At 33.6% G+C, this 18,926-nt stretch overlaps 1 protein-coding gene across 4 annotated transcripts in view; it reads left to right on the plus strand.

Annotated features, from left to right (window-relative positions):
* The window catches only part of MYBL1 (MYB proto-oncogene like 1), a 43,640-nt gene extending 25,278 nt beyond the window's left edge, over positions 1 to 18,362 (plus strand). Inside the window, exons 8-17 of one of the 4 annotated variants that reach the window (XM_049633310.1) lie at positions 2,040 to 2,144; positions 5,706 to 5,939; positions 6,972 to 7,340; positions 9,241 to 9,383; positions 9,947 to 10,061; positions 13,296 to 13,412; positions 13,506 to 13,610; positions 14,023 to 14,202; positions 15,726 to 15,850; positions 17,276 to 18,362. In XM_049633310.1, the coding sequence (XP_049489267.1) occupies positions 2,040 to 2,144; positions 5,706 to 5,939; positions 6,972 to 7,340; positions 9,241 to 9,383; positions 9,947 to 10,061; positions 13,296 to 13,412; positions 13,506 to 13,610; positions 14,023 to 14,202; positions 15,726 to 15,850; positions 17,276 to 17,288 (1,506 nt within the window). In that variant the 3' untranslated portion in view covers positions 17,289 to 18,362. Of the gene's footprint in view, positions 1 to 2,039; positions 2,145 to 5,705; positions 5,940 to 6,971; positions 7,341 to 9,240; positions 9,384 to 9,946; positions 10,062 to 13,295; positions 13,413 to 13,505; positions 13,611 to 14,022; positions 14,203 to 15,725 lie in introns of all 4 variants that reach the window. The other 3 variants (XM_049633312.1, XM_049633311.1, XM_049633314.1) reach the window with 3 other exon arrangements.
* The last annotated feature ends 564 nt before the right edge of the window (positions 18,363 to 18,926 follow it).

Genomic DNA, 18,926 nt, shown 5'->3' on the forward strand with positions numbered 1-18,926 from the left:
CAGTAAGGTATTCCTTTCATTCTTCCAACGTAAAGCATTAGGTTGTGAATGGACATATTTTTTGTTTGTTTCTTTTGTTTTTCAAATTTTTTTTTTTTTTTTAATTTACATCCAAATTAGTTAACATATAGTGCAACAATGATTTCAGGAGTAGATTCCTTAATGCCCCTTACCCATTTAGCCAATTCCCCTTCCCACAACCCCTCCAGCAACCCTGTTTGTTCTTCATATTTATGAGTCTCTTCTGTTTTGTCCCCCTCCCTGTTTTTATATTATTTTTGTTTCCCTTCCCTTATGTTCATCTGTTTTGTCTCTTAAAGTCCTCATATGAGTGAAGTCATATGATTTTTGTCTTTCTCCAACTGACTAATTTCACTTAGCATAATACCGTCCAGTTCCATCCACGTAGTGGCAAATGGCAAGATTTCATTCTTTTTGATTGCCGAGTAATACTCCATATACTCCACGGTGTGTGTGTACACACACACACACACACACACACACACACCATATCTTCTTTATCCATTCTTCCATACTTTGGCCATTGTTGATAGTGCTGCTATAAATTTGGGGGTGCATGTGTCCCTTCGAAATAGCACACCTGTATCCTTTGGATAAATGCCTAGTAGTGCAATTGCTGGGTCATAGGGTAGTTCTATTTTTAGTTTTTTGAGGAACCTCCATACTGTTTTCCAGAGTGGCTGCACCAGCTTACATTCCCATGGATATATGTTTTGATAAACTGGGTAGAATATAGATGATATAATATAAGTTTTTTAATGACCTTTTTTTTTTTTTAATTTCCCAATTCTGGGGGCTCCTGGCTGGCTCAGTCAGTAAAGCATGTGACTCATGATCCCAGGGTAGAGATTACTTAAAATAAAATAATAAATTTCCCAAATCATTTCTGTTAAATTGAAAATATTTGCTAGCATTTCTGACTTTTTATTTCTTATTGTATTATTTTTTAATATTAAATTTATTGTCAAATTGGTTTCCATGCAACATCCAGTGCCTATCCCAACAGATTCCCTCCTCAATACCCCTCACCCACCCTCCCCTCCCTCCCACCCCTGTCAACCCTCAGTTTGTTCTCAGTTTTTAAGAGTCTCTTATGTTTTGGCTCCCTCCCTATCGGACAAAGGGCCAGTATCCAAAATCTGTAAAGAACTCACCAAACTCCACACCCGAAAAACAAATAATCCAGTGAAGAAATGGGCAGAAAACATGAATAGACACTGCTCTAAAGAAGACATCTGATTGCCAATAGGCACATGAAAAGATGTTCAATGTCACTCCTCATCAGGGAAATACAAATCAAAACCACACTCAGATATACCTCACGCCAGTCAGAGTGGCCAAAATGAACAAATCAGGAGACTATAGATGCTGGCAAGGATGTGGAGAAACGGGAACCCTCTTGCACTGTTGGTGGGAAGGCAAACTGGTGCAGCCACTCTGGAAAACAGTGTGGAGGTTCCTCAAAAAATTAAAAATAGACCTACCCTATAACCCAGCAATAGCACTGCTAGGAATTTACCCAAGGGATACAGGAGTGCTGATGCATAGGGGCACTTGTACCCCAATGTTTATAGCAGCACTCCCAACAATAGCCAAATTATGGAAAGAGCTGAAATGTCCATCAACTGATGAATGGATAAAGAAATTGTGGTTTATATACACAATGGAATAATACGTGGCAATGAGAAAGAATGAAATATGGCCTTTTGTAGCAACGTGGGTGAAACTGGAGAGTGTTATGCTAAGTGAAATGAGTCATACAGAGAAAGATACCATATGTTTTCACTCATGTGTGGATCTTGCGAAACTTAACAGAAGACCATGGGGGAGGGGAAGGAAAAAAAAAGCATCTCTTTAGATACCAGAGGGATTGTGATATTGAGCATTTGGGATTTACTTGAATTAAGCTTTATTAGAGAAAATAGATTTTATGTTGCATAAAAGAAAATAAAAATTAGAACAACAACAATAATAATAAAGGCATTATTTAAATAGTCTTTCTATTTTACTTATTTTAGCCACCCTTCATTGATGAAGATCCAGATAAGGAAAAAAAAATAAAGGAACTTGAGTTGCTTCTTATGTCAGCTGAGAATGAAGTTAGAAGAAAGCGAGTTTCATCGGTAAGAAATAAGCTTAAGTGTTTAGACCTTGTTAGAAGTCTTTTTGTGCTCTTGTAGTTTTCATCAGCATTGACTTTCATATACTAACACAGAAAGCCTATTCAGTATGACTTCAGATTTTAATACAGACTAAAAGTAGTTTTTCTAATTTGCAACTTTGAGGTTGCCTGATTTTGATATACAGCTCTTTGAACATATTTTACAGTGTTCTGTACTAAGATGCTTTTTGAGTCATAAATGTCAAGCAGACTTAAGGTATGATTATATATCTACACATATGTGTATATGTATATATATAAAAATATATGTCTCTATATATTTGTAAAATGTGTGGTTTAGATTAGTCTTTGCTTTTATTTTAGACATTCCTTGTAATGATGGCTTTAATAGAAAAAAGTTTAAAAAATAAAGAACTTAATAGACATGTAGAGATTTATGTGCTCAAAATTACTTTTATTCTGTCCTTGAACATTTTTTCCTATTTACTATATTAAGAATACAAATTCGGTAATTTGGAAAAAAAATAATAACTTAAAAAATATAGGGAAAGGGAATATTTAAATTTTATGTTCTTTAAAGAAATTTTTTTATGGCTGTTGGGTTTTGGTTACTACATGTGCAAACTCTTGTCTGGGATTTGGTTGGTGAGAACAATTAGGAGTATTAAATTAGGATAAATGGTAATCATCCTAGCTAAACTAGGCTATGCTTGATGGACTAAAAGAAAAAAAAAGTTTATACTTAAATGACAGTTTTAAAAGTTTAATATCCTGAGACTTTTTACATTTAGGAAAAGGTTATTCTTGGTTTGGGGCTTAATGAGGGGACTATCCGTTTAAGGTGACTAGGAACTAATACAAAATTGCTAAATAGAATTACCTGAGATCTTGAAATAGTGTTAGGAGGCACCTGGTGATGTCTTTATACCATTTAAAACAGTATTAATAAAAATGACACTTGTTAACTAATGGACAAGATATATGCCATAGGAAGCATAGTTTTTGTTTTGAAACTGCAAAAACCATGGGCAAATAGGAAGACCTAAAGTGCACTTATTTTAAAGTTAATTTTGTTTTTTTTTTTTTAAGAGAGTCCACGTTTCTAGATAATTATATCATGTTTAAACCATTTTTGATTTTTTTTGAGTCTACCATTATTACTATTATTATTTTTATTTTATTTTATTTTATTTTTTTGAGAGAGAGAGAAAGAAAGCATGTGGGTGGGAAAGGGGCAAAGGGAGAGGAGAGAGAGAATCTCAAACAAGTTCCACTCTCAGCGTGGAGCTGGACACAGGCTTGATCCCACGACTGTGAGATCATTAACCTGAGCTGAAATCAAAAGTCGGATGTTCAACCAACTAAGCCACCCAGGCACGCCCATTTTTAATTTAACAGGAAGATATAACTAGCTAAAAGAAATGGCATTTAAAATGAAGAAAGATATTAATTTTTTAGAACTTGTTTATTTAAATATCACTCTTATAAAGATCTGGTTGGAGATTCTAGATTCTAGAGGGAAGTTGTTACACCCAGTGAATTAGTCTATACACATAAAGTATGTGTGTAAAAGTATTTATTATTAAAAATTATGTGATAGTAATTATTGTCATTTACTGGGTATCCATTATGTTGGAGCATTGTTAAATGTTTTATGTATTCTTGGTAATCCCTATTATTAACTCTGAAGTTTGTGGTTTGTTGTTAGAAATTCATTGTTCAGGTGTGTCTGAAGGTAGCCCTGTGGTTTTTCCACTGGGCCTAGTCACCTTTGGAATCTTTTTCCCACCTCCAAACTTAATTGAAATGCTTATGGTTTGGAAGCTATCTCCAGAAAGTGACCATAAACTCAGAAGTTGGCTGTGCTAATAAAACAAGATTGCTTTAATTTCTTTTATTTTGGAGAAACTTTAAAACAGGTGGAACTTACTTTGTAACAATGTTGAAAACTTTTTTCACCTTACTTAACTTGAAACTTAACATTTTGTTATTATGAATATCTAGCACAGTCTAGTAATTTTTTTTTTAAAGTAATAGGTACCATTTTTTTAGTACTTCCTATGGACAGGGCAATGTACTCTCTAAAATATGGTAGCTACTAGCCCCATTTAATTTTAAATAAAATTTAATAATTGAGTTCCTCAGTTGCAGTAGTCACATTTGATTCCTCATATGGCTAGTGGCTCTCATATTGAGCAGTTTCAGATGCAAAAACATTGTCATCACCTCTGAGAGTTCTGTTGGACAGAGCTATTATTTTACATATTTTTTCCCTAGTTTTGTTAAGATATAATTGACATACAACACTGTATGTCTAAGATGTGCAGCATAATGATTTGATGTATATTGTGAAAGGATTACCACAATAAGTGTAGTTAACATCTGTTATCCGATACAGGTACAAAACTATATTGAAAAAGAAAAAGGGAAAAATATTTTTTTCTTGTAATGAGAACTCTTAGGATCCACTCTTTTTGTTTGTTTGTTTGTTTGTTTATGTATTTTGAGAGAGAAAGACAGCATGCATAGGGGAGAGGCAGAGAGAGGGGGAGATAGAGAATCCCAATGCGGGCCTCGATCCCATGAACCATGGGATCATGACCTGAGCCAAAATCAAGAGTCAGACACTTAACCAACTGAGCCACCAGGTGCCCCTTAGGATCCACTCTTAACAACTTTCAAATTACATATTGTTTCTTAACCATGACTCTTCAAGGTCTCTTTTCATTTTTTATTATGAGATACTAGGAAACTAAGCTCAAAAGATTGCCCAGTGTACCTCTTTAGAGAGATAAATAGGACACAGTCTCTGACTTCAAAAGATTTACTCTGCAATGAGGACACAGACAAGAAGTAGGATATAGTGTGATAAGTCACAAAGTTTTATGGGAACACATAAGAGAGGTATCTAAGGATTGGGTAGTCAGAGAAGGGTTCCTAGAAGAAATTCTATTTGAGTGCAGTGTTGAAAGACAATGATTATATTCTAGCAAAGTAGGTGAACTGGAACATTATTATAAGTGAAACAGGTAAAAGTGGATGATCAGATGGAGTGCTTTCCAGTATTTGAGGTGTATTTTAAATGAAGAATACAAGTTTTCCTTGGTCTGTGTTGGAGAGCATTCTAGATAAAGGGAGCAGCAGTATGTGCAAAGACACTCTAGGGTAAAAGACTAACTCATGAGGGAATTGCAACAACTGTAGTTGGGTATTTGATATTTCATAAAAGGAGGGCTTGTGAGTGGAAATGTTGGGAGATGAAGTGTGAAAGGTAGAGAGAGGACAGATTCTGGGAGTTTGAACTTTATGTTGTATACACATGCTAATTTTATCTTACCATGACATTATACATTTAAAAAAAATAGAGAAAAGAAATAGAGTCAAGAGGTTTAATGAAAAAAATGTTTACATCCATTTTGAGGAAAGACAGTATATTTGCTGCTATATTTTTAGCTGAAATGTTGTGAAGTGTGTTATTCTAGAAAAAACTCATACTTAAAATCCAAATTTATGCTTAGGTTGAGAATGACAAATAATATTCACATTTCTTTTGTACTTTTAGCAACCTGGAAGCTTTTCTAGCTGGTCTGGTAGTTTCCTCATGGATGATAGCATGTCTAATACTCTAAATAGCCTCGAGGAGCACACTAGTGAGTTTTACAGTATGGATGAAAATCAAACTCTGTCTGCTCAGCAGAATTCACCCACAAAGTTCCTGGCCGTAGAGGCAAATGCTGTGCTGTCCTCTCTACAGACCATCCCAGAATTTGCAGAGACTCTAGAACTTATTGAATCTGTAAGTTTGAAATTGTGAGATTATAAAAAGCTCAATTTTAGCTACATGGTTTCATGTTCAGAAACGTAGTTTAAGGGACACTGACCAGTTTCATTTTAAGCATTCCTTTATATGTCATGCTTAATTTTGTTTTGATTTTTTGCAGTGGCTTTTGGCATAAAAAATTGTATCTATATCTCAAGTATGTAGTTTGTCTAAAATTTTTAGAAGTTTTTTGTTTTTTATTGTACAAGTTGTACAAGTATATTAGAGTTGGAAACTAGAGGAAACTGTAAAGAAGAAAAATCCTCATAAGCCCAGAGTTAATAATTTCAAGTATTTTCTTTCAGGCTGTGTTCTATACATATAAAACATACATATATGCATATATTTTTAAACTGAAATGTACTCTTATGTATTATGTTTGTGGATTTTTTTGACATTATATCATGAGCATGTCTTTGTTTTCTTAACTGTTTTCTAAACTTCAATTTTATCCTTTCAATTGAATGTAACAAAATTTATTTACTCAGTGTACTGTTATTGAACATTTAGGTGGTATCCAATTTTTTAGTATTGAAAATTGCAGAGCATCTTACGTAAATTTTTGTATAAAATCATGATTATTTCCTTAGGTTAGATTGAATTTCTGGATCAAAGTGTATGGCCATTTTGAAGATGTTCTATACACATTTCCAAATGACTTTATAGAATTTGATAGTATTTTTCTGATACAGAGTAGAGTGCACAGTTTTATGAAGAATTGTACTCTTTGATAGTAACTTAAAATAATTTATTTTTTTTATTTAAAATACTTTGGCAGTATTCCTCAGCTACTGAATTGGATGAAATATTATTTTAGGATGTTCCAAACTGGAGTGTAGTGAAACCATAATCTGTTCCTTTCAAATGGTCTTAAAAAAAAAAAAAAAAGAACAAGGAAAGCCTGTTTCTCCTAATACAAATGAATAACTTTGTGAAAGTCATCTTTCTGTGTTCAATGTCAGATTTAGCTAGTTTATAACATTAACTTAAGGATTTATTTTATTGCAGGATCCTGTAGCGTGGAGTGATGTTACCAGTTTTGATCTTTCTGATGCTGCTGCTTCTCCTGTCAAGTCTACCCCCGTCAAACTAATGCGAATTCAACACAATGAAGGAGCCATGGGATGTCAGTTTAATGTCAGTCTTGTACTTGAAGGGAAAAAAAACAGTTGTAACAGTACAGACAGTGAGGCTGTTCCTGTAACATCCCCAAATGTGGCCAAGTTTAGCACTCCACCAACCATCCTCAGAAAGAAGAGAAGAATGCGAGTGGGTCAGTCCCCAGGCAGCGAACATAGCGATGGCTCCTTCAATGATGGTGGTAATACAGCACTAAAACACACACCGGTGAAAACACTACCATTTTCTCCTTCACAGGTAGTAGTGTTGTGTTTGTTTATGTTTCAAAATGTTGATGAGCTCGATTACATTAAATGTTTAATAGTCTTACTAGCAGTTTGTTGCTTTGATAAAAATGGATAAGGTATTTAAATGTATACATGAGAGTGCTGAGCTCTGGTACATCAGAATGTATCTCATAAAGTATAGTAGTTACATTACAGTATCTTAAAATTTTTAGAGCTAAAAGGGATGTTTTAGGTAAGTAGTTGCACATCTTTATAGGATTCATCAGGAAATAGGACCAGAAAGGTAAAATGGTTTGCCCAAAGTTATCTGATGGCAGAGCTGAGACTGAGATTGTTTCCTGATTAACTGTTCAACAGGTATCAAGTGTATATTCATAGATGACTGCTGCCTGGAAGAATTTCATGTGTCTGAAGGTTTTCTAGGCATGTCAGGAACTATCTGCTTTCTCCTGTAGTTATGTCCCTGGGCAGCAGCTATTTATAAGAGATACAGGGCAAACTGTATCTCTTATTTTATAATACTATCTTTCTTAATGAATACTGTGTTCGAGGCTGTGTGCTAAACACTTTTCTTACAGCATCTCAGTTAATCCTCTTGCAAAAAACCTTAGAAGGGAGGTGGAATGAAATTCAGAAGTTAAGCAGTTTGTCCACAGTCAGTTAGTAAGAGGATGGAGCTGATGTTTGCTGAAAGTGTCTTGATAGAGGTTAAAAAGTTTTACAGGAAAAGAAGTAAGTTTAATGGTCAAATAAACTTGGAGGATGCTGAGATATTATTGAAAGTGTATTTTGATGCTGGGAAGATTAGGAGGATCTGGCTGTATACAAGCGCTGTGTTCTCTGAAAATTAAACCCCCTGTGCTTCAGGGGATGCAATTGACGTGGACTACAGTTTGAAGAGTTGCATTTCCCAACATCACCCCAGCTCTTAGAGTCACAAAGCATCCTGAGGAAGGTGAAATGGGGTTGGGCACACCAGCAATTTTCTATTTTTGGAGTTTTGAACACTAGCAATTTTTGTTGAAGTATAAATTCTAAGGTGGAAAGTAGCTGAGAAGGTTGAGTAATGATAAGAAAGACCTAGTATCCCATACGAAAGAGCTTGAATTTTATCCCATAACTCATGGGCATCATTGCAGGGTTTTGAGAGGGTTTGACTGCTAATCTCAGGGTTAAGTATTATAAATATTAGGAGCCAGAAGTGATAGAGCTAGAATTCATTTCAGTTATAAGTAGCCTTAATTTCCACTTCTTCCTACCACTGCTTCTATTCTGTTGGCTACAAAAATAGTATTTCATGGTTGTATGTAAGTTAAGATTCAGTGAGTAAATTGTGTCATTTGGAAAATGAATTCTTGATACCAATTCTGGCTACTCCAAAGTTCTGAGAGCTGTATTTTAGGTAAGAAAATTTTTTAGACAGCTGTATTATCAGCAGAGCATGATTATTATTTTCTGAATTCAAAGTATTCTCATGGAAAAGGACACTTAAGATTAATAAAGACACTTATTAATAAAATAATAAAATTTTTCCAGTTACACTGTTGTATGAATCTGTTTTACTTAACAGTTTCTGTAGATTCCTATTTAATAATACACTGTTTTTAAATTGTTGTATGGTGTTTTGTAACTTTTGAATATTTTTTAAACAACTATTTTGAATGCCTATTATGTGCTAAACACTTAAAAGAGCTGAGGAGGCAGTGATGAACAGAATAAAAATTCCTGCCCTCATGGAGCTTAATTTTCATGGAGTGGAATGTAGATGAAATATTATTGATAATTCTATTCTAAAAGGAATGGAGAAATATCTTACATTTGAAAATATCTTTGAAAATCCTATCAGTGTAATATTTGTGTAGGGAAATTAATGTTCTAGAAATTGTCTTTAAACTCTCTTCCTTTTTTAGTTTTTCAACACATGCCCTGGAAATGAACAAATTAATATAGAAAATCCTTCATTTACATCAACCCCTATTTGTGGGCAGAAAGTTCTCATTACTACTCCTCTTCATAAAGAAACAACCCCCAAAGATCAAAAGGAAAATGTAGGGTAAGTAGTATTAAATAATTGTGTTAAAGAAAATGGGAAGCACAATTTTAAGAGTAGATTAGTGGGGTTTCGGGCTGGATCAATTGGTGAAGCATGTGACTCTTGATCTTGGAGTCATCAGTTCAAACCCTATGTTGGGCACAGAGCTTACTTAAAAATGTGTAATAAAAATGATCCTGTTTTTAAAAAAATAGGTTAACTTTTTGTCCACTTATACAAATATCCTAATCCCTATTCATATAGGACTTAGAATTGAAAAAAAAGATCATAACCTCATATTTTATCCCTCGTGAAACAAGGTAAACATAGTGGAAAACTTTGATATGAAGCAAACAACATTTTTAGTACTTTTTTTACATTTGTTCTTTTTCTATTTTAAGATGATTGATTGCAGTAAGAATTAGTTTAGGCAAGCATACTTTAGAATAATCCTGGAATGTTTAAATAAAGCATGTGTATATGCAAGAAAAATTTAGTGTAATGCTTTTATCATGGCTTTGCTTTCCTTAACTCTTCTAAAATCAAATTTTGACTATAATACAAATATCTAAATGATTGGCTAGGTTTAGAACACCTACTATTAGAAGATCTATATTGGGTACCACACCAAGAACTCCTACTCCTTTTAAGAATGCACTTGCTGCTCAAGAGAAAAAATATGGACCTCTTAAAATTGTGGTATGTATACTCTTTTTAATCTTAAGAATTTTCCTAATTTTAATAAAACACAAATTTTGGTATTTATCTTTGAATCTTTACATTTTAAAAAAGATGTGCACAGAAATTGATAAAATGTGATTTCTTGATTTATAAGTTAGAATTTGTTACGTTAATCTTTTTCCTTAACTTGTAACTAAACCTTTGCTTGGCTTGTTTTGAATTTATACTTTTTTTTTTTTTTTTTACTATTATATCATCTAGAGAAAGCAAATCAAGTGTCAGTTGAACCCTTAATATTAAAACCCACATTTTAGTAGTTTCTGTGGTGGTTACCTGCAGTAGAATAAAATAATTTTAATATTTTGATATACATAAGCACTTTGCTGATAATACTTATGACTCTGATAAGGCTCAGTTTTCTATTCAACCCACATCTCAGAGGTTATTTCTGAAGATAAAAAAGATAGTAGAAATAAAGAGGTTGGTGCTAAGTTTCAAGTAGTATTTACTTAGTTGCTATTATTATTTTAATAATAGTGGTAACAATAGTAGTTCATAAATGGAGGTGGGAAGTATAATCTGTGCTTTTGCATATATATTATCAACTGGAAAGTATGTTAGATGAGTTATGGGCATTTTAATTCCAGACAGATAACAGATTTCTGACAAATTAGGTTCATTAGAAATAAACTATTTTTAAAATATTGGTCACTTCTAGGAAACTTTAGTTATGTTTTTCTATTTATTTTTTTTATTTTTTTTTTTAACGTTTATTTATTTTTGAGACAGAGAGAGAGACAGAGCATGAACGGGGGAGGGTCAGAGACAGAGGGAGACACAGAATCTGAGACAGGCTCCAGGCTCTGAGCTGTCAGCACAGAGCCTGACGTGGGGCTTGAACTCACGAACCGCGAGATCATGACCTGAGCCGAAGTTGGCTGCTTAACTGACTGAGCCACCCAGGCGCCCCTATTCATTTTAAAATTCATCATTAATTCAACAAATAATTGAGTCCCTAATAAATAGGTGCCAGGCACTGGACTAGGCTCTGGGGATGTAATGTTGAACCTGTCAGGTATGGTGTCTGCCTTCATAGGAGTGTGTAGCCTAATTGGAAGTTAGACAAATAAATAATGATCTGAAGGCATAAGAATTCTACAGTGCTTCAGGGCCATTTGGTCAACATATAAATTGAATAAAATTGTTATTTTAGTAATAGTACATGAGAGAGCGCCTGGATGGCCCAGTTGGTTAAATGTCAGGCTCTTGATTTCAGCTCAGATCATGATCTTAGTTTCCCAGGTTTGAGCCCCGCATTGGGCTCTGCGCTGACAGTATGGACCTGCTTGGATTTCTTTCTCTCTCCTCTCTCTCTGCCCCTCTCCCGCTTGCGTGTGTGCTGTCTGTCTCTCTCTCTTTCTCAAAATAAATAAATAAACATTAAAAAAAGTAATAGTGCATGAGTAATTAGGTTTTAAGTGACCTAAAGTCCCTGTCAGTGTGTTCTCGTTTGGGAAGAATTTATCCATTGGCAAAACAGATGATTTTTGTCAACAATTTAAGATGAAAAGAAAGTAATGATTTAGTAATTACAATTTCTAAAATATCCATATGCTCATACATTTGTTTATAGCAAGTTGACTTTTCATTCTTCCTCCTCCTTCTCCAGTTGTTATTTACTGAGTACCTACTATATGCTAACCATTTATTTTTCTAATGTATCTTATGAGTCATATGCACTTCTTCGAGATGGCTCTGGAATTTTAATCAGGCACACCTTAAGTATCTGTTGCTTTCTTAATAAACATTGATTCTTCTAGTGTTCATTGAAAATCACTCAAAAGACTAAAAACTCTGGAAGTCCTTTAAATATAAATCTAAATTTTGGTAGTATCAAACCTAGGAAATATTAAATACAGTAATTCTTTTCTTTGTCACATTAGGACAATTAAGAGAATAATTCATGGTAGCAAATGAATTCACCTGTGTCTTAGTCACTTCTCTAGGACATTTGTATTCTTATGAGGGAAAAAGAAATTATAGATTTTTTTTAAGAGCACCTAATCTATATTATTTGTGAAATGTAATCCTTAAAACAAAAACTCGTAGAGCAATGCATAGGAACACTGACATAATTCTTTCATATCTCAGGGTGTAGGTGAGAGCACTTTAAAAATTCTATTTCTGGGGGCGCCTGGGTGGCTCAGCTGGTTAAGCGGTTAAGCATCTGACTTTGGCTCAGGTCATGATCTCTTGGTTTGAGTTTAAGCCCCACCTCAGGCTCTGTGCTGACAGCTCAAAATCTGGAGCGTGCTTCGGATCCTGTGTCTCCCTCTCTCTCTGCCCCTCCTCTGCTCTCGCTGTGTGTGTGTCTCTCTCTCAAAAATAAAATAAACATTAAAAAAATTTCTATTTCCATTTTTAAAGTTTTTGTAAGTGCTTTGAAATATCATTTATATATGAATGTTATTCTCCCTAGCTTTGTTGACTGCTGGTCATTCTGTGCTGTCAGTTTGTTCTTTATTTGGTGGCACTTTGATTACTTATTTTTTTTAAAGCAGATCTTGGTTATGGAAGGTGTTTGATATAATTAAACAAATTTTTGCTTAGCTATTTGATAGAAAGCTCGATAAATAATATTTTGAGACTATTTCACTATTCAGCCCACACTCAGGTTTCTTTCCAATATACGCATAGACATATATACCCACACTGCTTCTTGAACACCGTCTCAGCTCTAAGCCTAAGGCTAGGGGTACAAAAGTATATACAAAGATGAAAAAGATGTGCTCACTGCTCTTAAGTAGCTTACACATTTAGTGGTAAGAAAAATGTGTTAACTAGTAATTACATGCTATATAATAATTACAACGAAAGTAGAGTAAGAGCTAGTGTGGTCCCTCCCAATTTGTTCTGTATTTCTTATTTTTATATAAAAATATTTGGGAAATTATCTCTCATCAGTTTAATTCTGAGGATCCTGACTGAAGCAGGAGCTACAGTAGATTCCCCAAGAAGATTTTTGTTTAGTAGCCTGGAATAAAGAAAGTACCACACTTCATTCAGTGCTTGCAATGTGCAGTATTAGTTTTGCCATAAAACTGATTAGTTAAATTCATTCAGCTTATGTATCTATAGGGACTGGGTGAAAATAATGCCAATAATTAAAAAGTATAAAAGATTGGTTTCTATATATGGGGAAAAAAGGGAATTGCTATAAAAGACTTTTTAACCCTTTTAAAAACAATTTAGTCACAGCCACTTGCCTTCTTGGAAGAAGATATTCGGGAAGTTTTAAAAGAAGAAACTGGAACAGACATATTCCTCAAAGAGGAAGATGAACCTGCTTACAAAAGCTGCAAACAGGAGGTAATCTTTTAGTATTATTGTTAATAAAAGTCTTGATTTTAAAAACAAAAGTGACTTTACCATAATGTTTCTATTGTAAATTATTCCTTCTAGCATACAGCTTCTGTAAAGAAAGTCAGAAAATCACTGGTCTTAGATAATTGGGAAAAAGAAGAACCAGGGACTCAACTATTGACTGAAGACATTTCAGACATGCAGGTTTGTAAAGAATTTTTTTTGTTAAGATGGTGGCTTGAAGTCCTAGTGGTTCTTGTTTCTTAGAGATTCATAGAGAGTTTCTTTTAGTATTTATTATTTTGCTTAATTCAGAGAGAAACTATTAACTATAGAGAATATTTTATTTACTTCCTTGTCTTTTATATTTGTTTTGAGAAGAGTTCACTCACTTATGTATAATGTCAAAAAATGGTAGTTCTGAAAACTTTAAATTTCAGTATTTTTCTTGGGCTAATTTCTGAAATATTTAATTTTACTACATTACTAGAAATTTTATTGGAGCCAAAAGCTTTCTTGGAGGGAAATGAGCAGGGCTTCCACTACCACTTACTCAGTAGTCCCTCTATTTGTCTCCATTTTTGAATTATTTTCCTTTTTCTTTTTTCTCTCTTAGTCAGAAAATATATTTACAACATCTTTATTAATGATACCATTATTGGAAATACATGACAATAGGTGCAACTTGACTCCTGAAAAACAAGATCTAAATTCAACCAACAAAACATATACACTTAGTAAAAAGAAACCAAACCCTAACACTTCTAAAGTTGTCACATTGGAAAAGAATCTTCAGGTATGAATTTATAAGTTTCTCTTAGTGATTTTTGTTGTTGTTTATTCAATTATCACTTTGGACTTATCACAAATTATACTTTTTCTTTTTAAATTCAAAATTTACTATAGTAGTAACTAAACATTCACCATTATTTTGTCACTCAAACTAGATTTGCGTTTTTGAGAGACTCCTTCATCAGGACACATATAAACTAAACAATTGGAGTTGTAGCCAGAGTCTCTTCTGTTGATTTCTTAAGTACTATTTAATTTTAATTTTAATTTTTTTTATTAAAAAAATTTTTTTTAATGTTTATTCATTTTTTGAGAAGGAGAGACAGAGTGTGAGTGGGGGAGGAGCAGAGAGAGAGGGAGACACAGAATCTGAAGTAGGCTCCAGGCTCTGAGCTGTCAGCACAGAGCCCGACGCAGGGCTTGAACTCACGAACCATGAGATCATGACCTGGCCGAAACTGGATGCTTAACCAACTGAGCCACCCACGCACCCCAGCACTATTTAATTTTTAAAATAAAGATATTTAAGTTTCCTTCTGGCATTTCTTCTTCTGTAACAAATATGTATATCCCTAATTGTTATCTTGAAAGGGTAAGTGGTTGGAAGCAGTTTCAGCTTGATTTTGTTGGTATAATTGTTTCCAGTCAACTTTGGCTCAGAAGTTGTAAAACAGAATTCTTTTTTCTATTGCTGTGCAGCCATTATGTTGCTGTAAATGAAGCCTGGAAAGTTTTTTTACTACGTTATCTTAAGAATTCAACCGAGATAATTTGAGAGTTCATTGAGGAGGAAGTTCTCTTCTTTATACCACAGTGACTGCAGCCCTAGCATTCTGACATTTAAGCAGTCCTTAAAAACATATTTGGCAATCAAATGTGGCCACCTCGTCTCAGTCCTTAGCTGCCACTCTTCAAAGAGCCATGAAGCACATTCTCTCAATCCATTTAAAATGATTTGATTTCCCAGTGTGTAACGTAGAACTTTTCAGGAAAAAATATATATAGCAGGCCATACCTATAATGTAGTAATCTTTATAATAGAAGAAAACCAATGAAACAAACACAAACTTGATCTTCTGTTATGAATATATTCCCTAATTTGCAAAACAAAGCGTTCTCAGCTCATTTTTTGACATTGCATCCTCTCTTTGAATCTTTTGCAAAATTTTGAAGCAATAAAGACTGACATTTCTTTCCATGTTAAGACTGATTTGATTTGGGGGGAGTCGTGGGTAGAAACCTTTCAAACTGCCTCCACAGGTCTATAAACAATATAGATAGCTAAAAAACATGGACTTAAAAAAATAAAAATATGGACTTAAAAAAATTGGCCATAAATATTTCGGTATGTATTTTTAAAACATTGTTTAATAAAAAGAATCACAATGCCATTGTCAAAACATGTTTACAGTGATTACTTATCATTAAATCCAGTCAGTTGAAATAATTGACTTTTAAAAAGTGTAATTGTGAAGTGGAATAGTTATTTTAGTAATTTTCACATCGCTATTAATATTTCCTTCACAGTCAAATTGTGAATGGGAAACAGTGGTTTATGGGAAGACAGAAGACCAACTTATCATGACTGAACAAGCAAGAAGATATTTGAGTACTTATACAGCTGCCAGCAGCACTTCAAGAGCTCTCATACTGTAATTGTTATTAAAATTGATGAAATGCCCCACTCTCTTACTATATTCTTTACTAAATTAGGTTGCAATGAAATTTTTGTCAAGTAATTGTTTTTAAAGTTTTAATACAGCACTAAAACGGTTTACATCATTTTTCATATTGGGCAGGCAGAAAGCCCAGCCACTTAAGTAAGGGGTAGGTAATTTCATAGTTTATTTTTTAAGAGATGAGATTTTTAAAAATTGTTTTTAAAGAACGAGATGGGTAAACCATATTAGAATGTTACAGATATCCTAAAATTCTCACATATTTTCTTCACAAGATACATGTTGTTACTCTCTTGATGCTGCAGTTTTTTACAGATAGGTTTATGAGTATGTATGACTTCTGCATTAGTCTGTGTATGAGAAGCACACATGGTTTTATGAAGTACTTTTGCCTATGTGCCAATTTCCTTAGGCTATCATTTACAAAGAAATACAATGGAAAAAAAAATTGAAAAGGAGAGAAAGTTGCACTACTAATTTTTGGTATTTTTTAAAAACAATAAAATTAACTACAGTGTTAAATGTATTTATTTGAGCATAGTACTAAAAACAAAAAGCATTGAAAAGGGTTTTTTTCCTTATTAGTAAAGAGTCAGTATTTTCTTCATAAATCTCAGAAGAGTTTTGTTGAATGTATTGTACAGTATGTAGGCGCAAGAAGACTTTGTAAATTGGAAAGAAGTCTTTTTATAATTTATTTTCATTTTTAAAGCTTAAATGTAGATATTTATACCTATACAGGGTGTCTAGAAGCCAATGTTGTTTCCTGTTATTTACAGCTAACATAGTAAAAAACAATTTTGACTTTTAAGTATGAAATAGTAGTAAGTTATAGCTGCAAAGAATACAGTATCTTTACTGTATGTCACATCTACCTAAATATTGCACTATGCCCTTTAAATCATGTTGGTTATAAAATAGTTCTAAAAATTTACTAAATAATAATTTAATATTTTCTTTTTAAATTATATGGGGGGGGTCATATAAATTAATCTGGTGATTTGTATATGTGTTTGAAAATTTTGCATTTTGTTTAAACAAATAATATGGTACTTTGGTCCCTAAAAACAGTCTGCACTTAGAAGTTTATTATATTTACTCAGTGTTTCAGAAGTAGAGAACATTACCTTTTATTTATAAAAATATTTTGTCCTTTTATAAATGTTTTGTGTTTCTCTACAGGTTACAACAGTTGCTTCAGTTGCCTGTTTTAGGTGTTTGCACTTATTTCTTTTTTGAAAGAATGTCTTTATTTGCTTTTGTGTAGAGATTTTATGTACTTTTTTTGAGACATATAATGGTGTGCTGTCAACTTAAACACTGACAGGCAAATAGAATTGTACACTGTAGTTGTAATTATTTATAATTGACACACTCTCTCCCTCTCCACTCCTGAAGTATGCTGCTATAGAAAATAGCAGAATCGGCTTGCTGCTATGAGAGAAGGAAAGAGCCACCACCACTTGCACTGTGTGAAAAGGTAAAAAGCAAATGATGGCAAGTTCTCAAGTTAACTTAGTGGAATCAACCATTACCAGGCAAATTCTTGCAAATGCCAAAATACTATGCCTTAAAACAAAGACAGCTTAAGATTTTCTGATGTTTTTATGTTAATAGAAATGGTAATACTAAGTATTTGAATTCCTAGCTCTTGAACAGTAGACCTAAAAGGGTTTTAAGCTATTTAAATCCACTTGCTCATTTTTGCATATTATATGTAGTGAGAAGTGAAGAAAATGTATGGTACTAAGATTATGCCTTGTTGATAACAAATAGATGAACCAATTTGAATCTTCTTAGTGTGTTTGTTAAGTATGTTGATTGCTTCCTAATTAGTGAACTTCTCACAGAAATATCACTTTATAAAAACCAATGATTGTAGCAAAATCATACTGGATCATTTCTATTTCAGTTACTTTGAACTAATAGCACATAATGGTTTTTGTTTGTTTGTTTGTTTTAATGTAGCCCATAGCCCTTAGCTGGTTTGGATGTACATAGTCTCCAGTCACCAAAGTATAATATCTTGGAAGAGCTATATTTTTTTAAAGCATAATTTTTCTTGAGCATTAAAGTATCCCAAGTGTAATATATTGCAGATAAGCCTGGGCTTATTGGACGGACATAGAACGTATTTGGGTTGGTATTGGTTGAATCCTTTAGTTAACTGCTTTGTTGCTTTTTGCAAGAAGATTTTTAATCTTAAACGTGTCAGGCATCTTACATCACCTTATACTGTTGTGTTCATTTGAATTTCTTTCAGTATTTATAAAAATGCCAGACATACATGTAGCAGCCATACTTGCATGGAAACTGACTACACATATATAATATTGCATTTTGTTGTAAGGTTTTCACATTAATACAGCAATTACCCTGACTAAATTGAGTTTTTTGATGTATGGGAAAACTTTCCATTGTAAGAGAATCTTGCATACAATATTGACTATTAACATCCATAATAAAGCATCTGTGTACAAGCTGACTTGGCATTCCTCATTTCACTTTGGTTTTGTTTTATGATGTTCATTGCATCCTTAAGGAGTTGACCCAACATTCTGTTCTTAGACTTTTTCCCCCTCCTTTAGAACTACCTATACAGGTGATTTTATCTGTTAACACAACTTGACCTCTTTACTCAGGAAGTGGAAATACTTACACAGTCTCTTGCAGAGCCATATTTTCATCTGCTTTTAGGTATTTCCATAGGACTCTTCTGTCAGTACCTTAAATGCATCTTCTCGTTTTCCGAACTTGGACCTACCTTTCAATTTTTTTTTTTTTCCTTAGTGGTGTTGCCTTTTCTTCCATCACCCAGTGAAAAATCTCCTGCCTCTCTCACTCCCCGCATTGAAGTCTGCAGTAAATTTCTCAGCCTGCGTAAGGCTGTTGCTCTAATTCCATTCCTTCATCTCTTACTTGGATTATTTCCATTCTATAGAAATATCAAGAAATTGTGCTAGTGACATCAGGGTGTCACCTGCAAGGCCAAATGGTCACCCAGTCAGGTCTGTGGAGTATTACATTGCTTCAGTGTATTCATCACCAT

This window comes from Panthera uncia, chromosome F2 (genome assembly GCF_023721935.1).
Source record: "Panthera uncia isolate 11264 chromosome F2, Puncia_PCG_1.0, whole genome shotgun sequence".
Classification (NCBI taxonomy): Eukaryota; Metazoa; Chordata; class Mammalia; order Carnivora; family Felidae; genus Panthera; species Panthera uncia.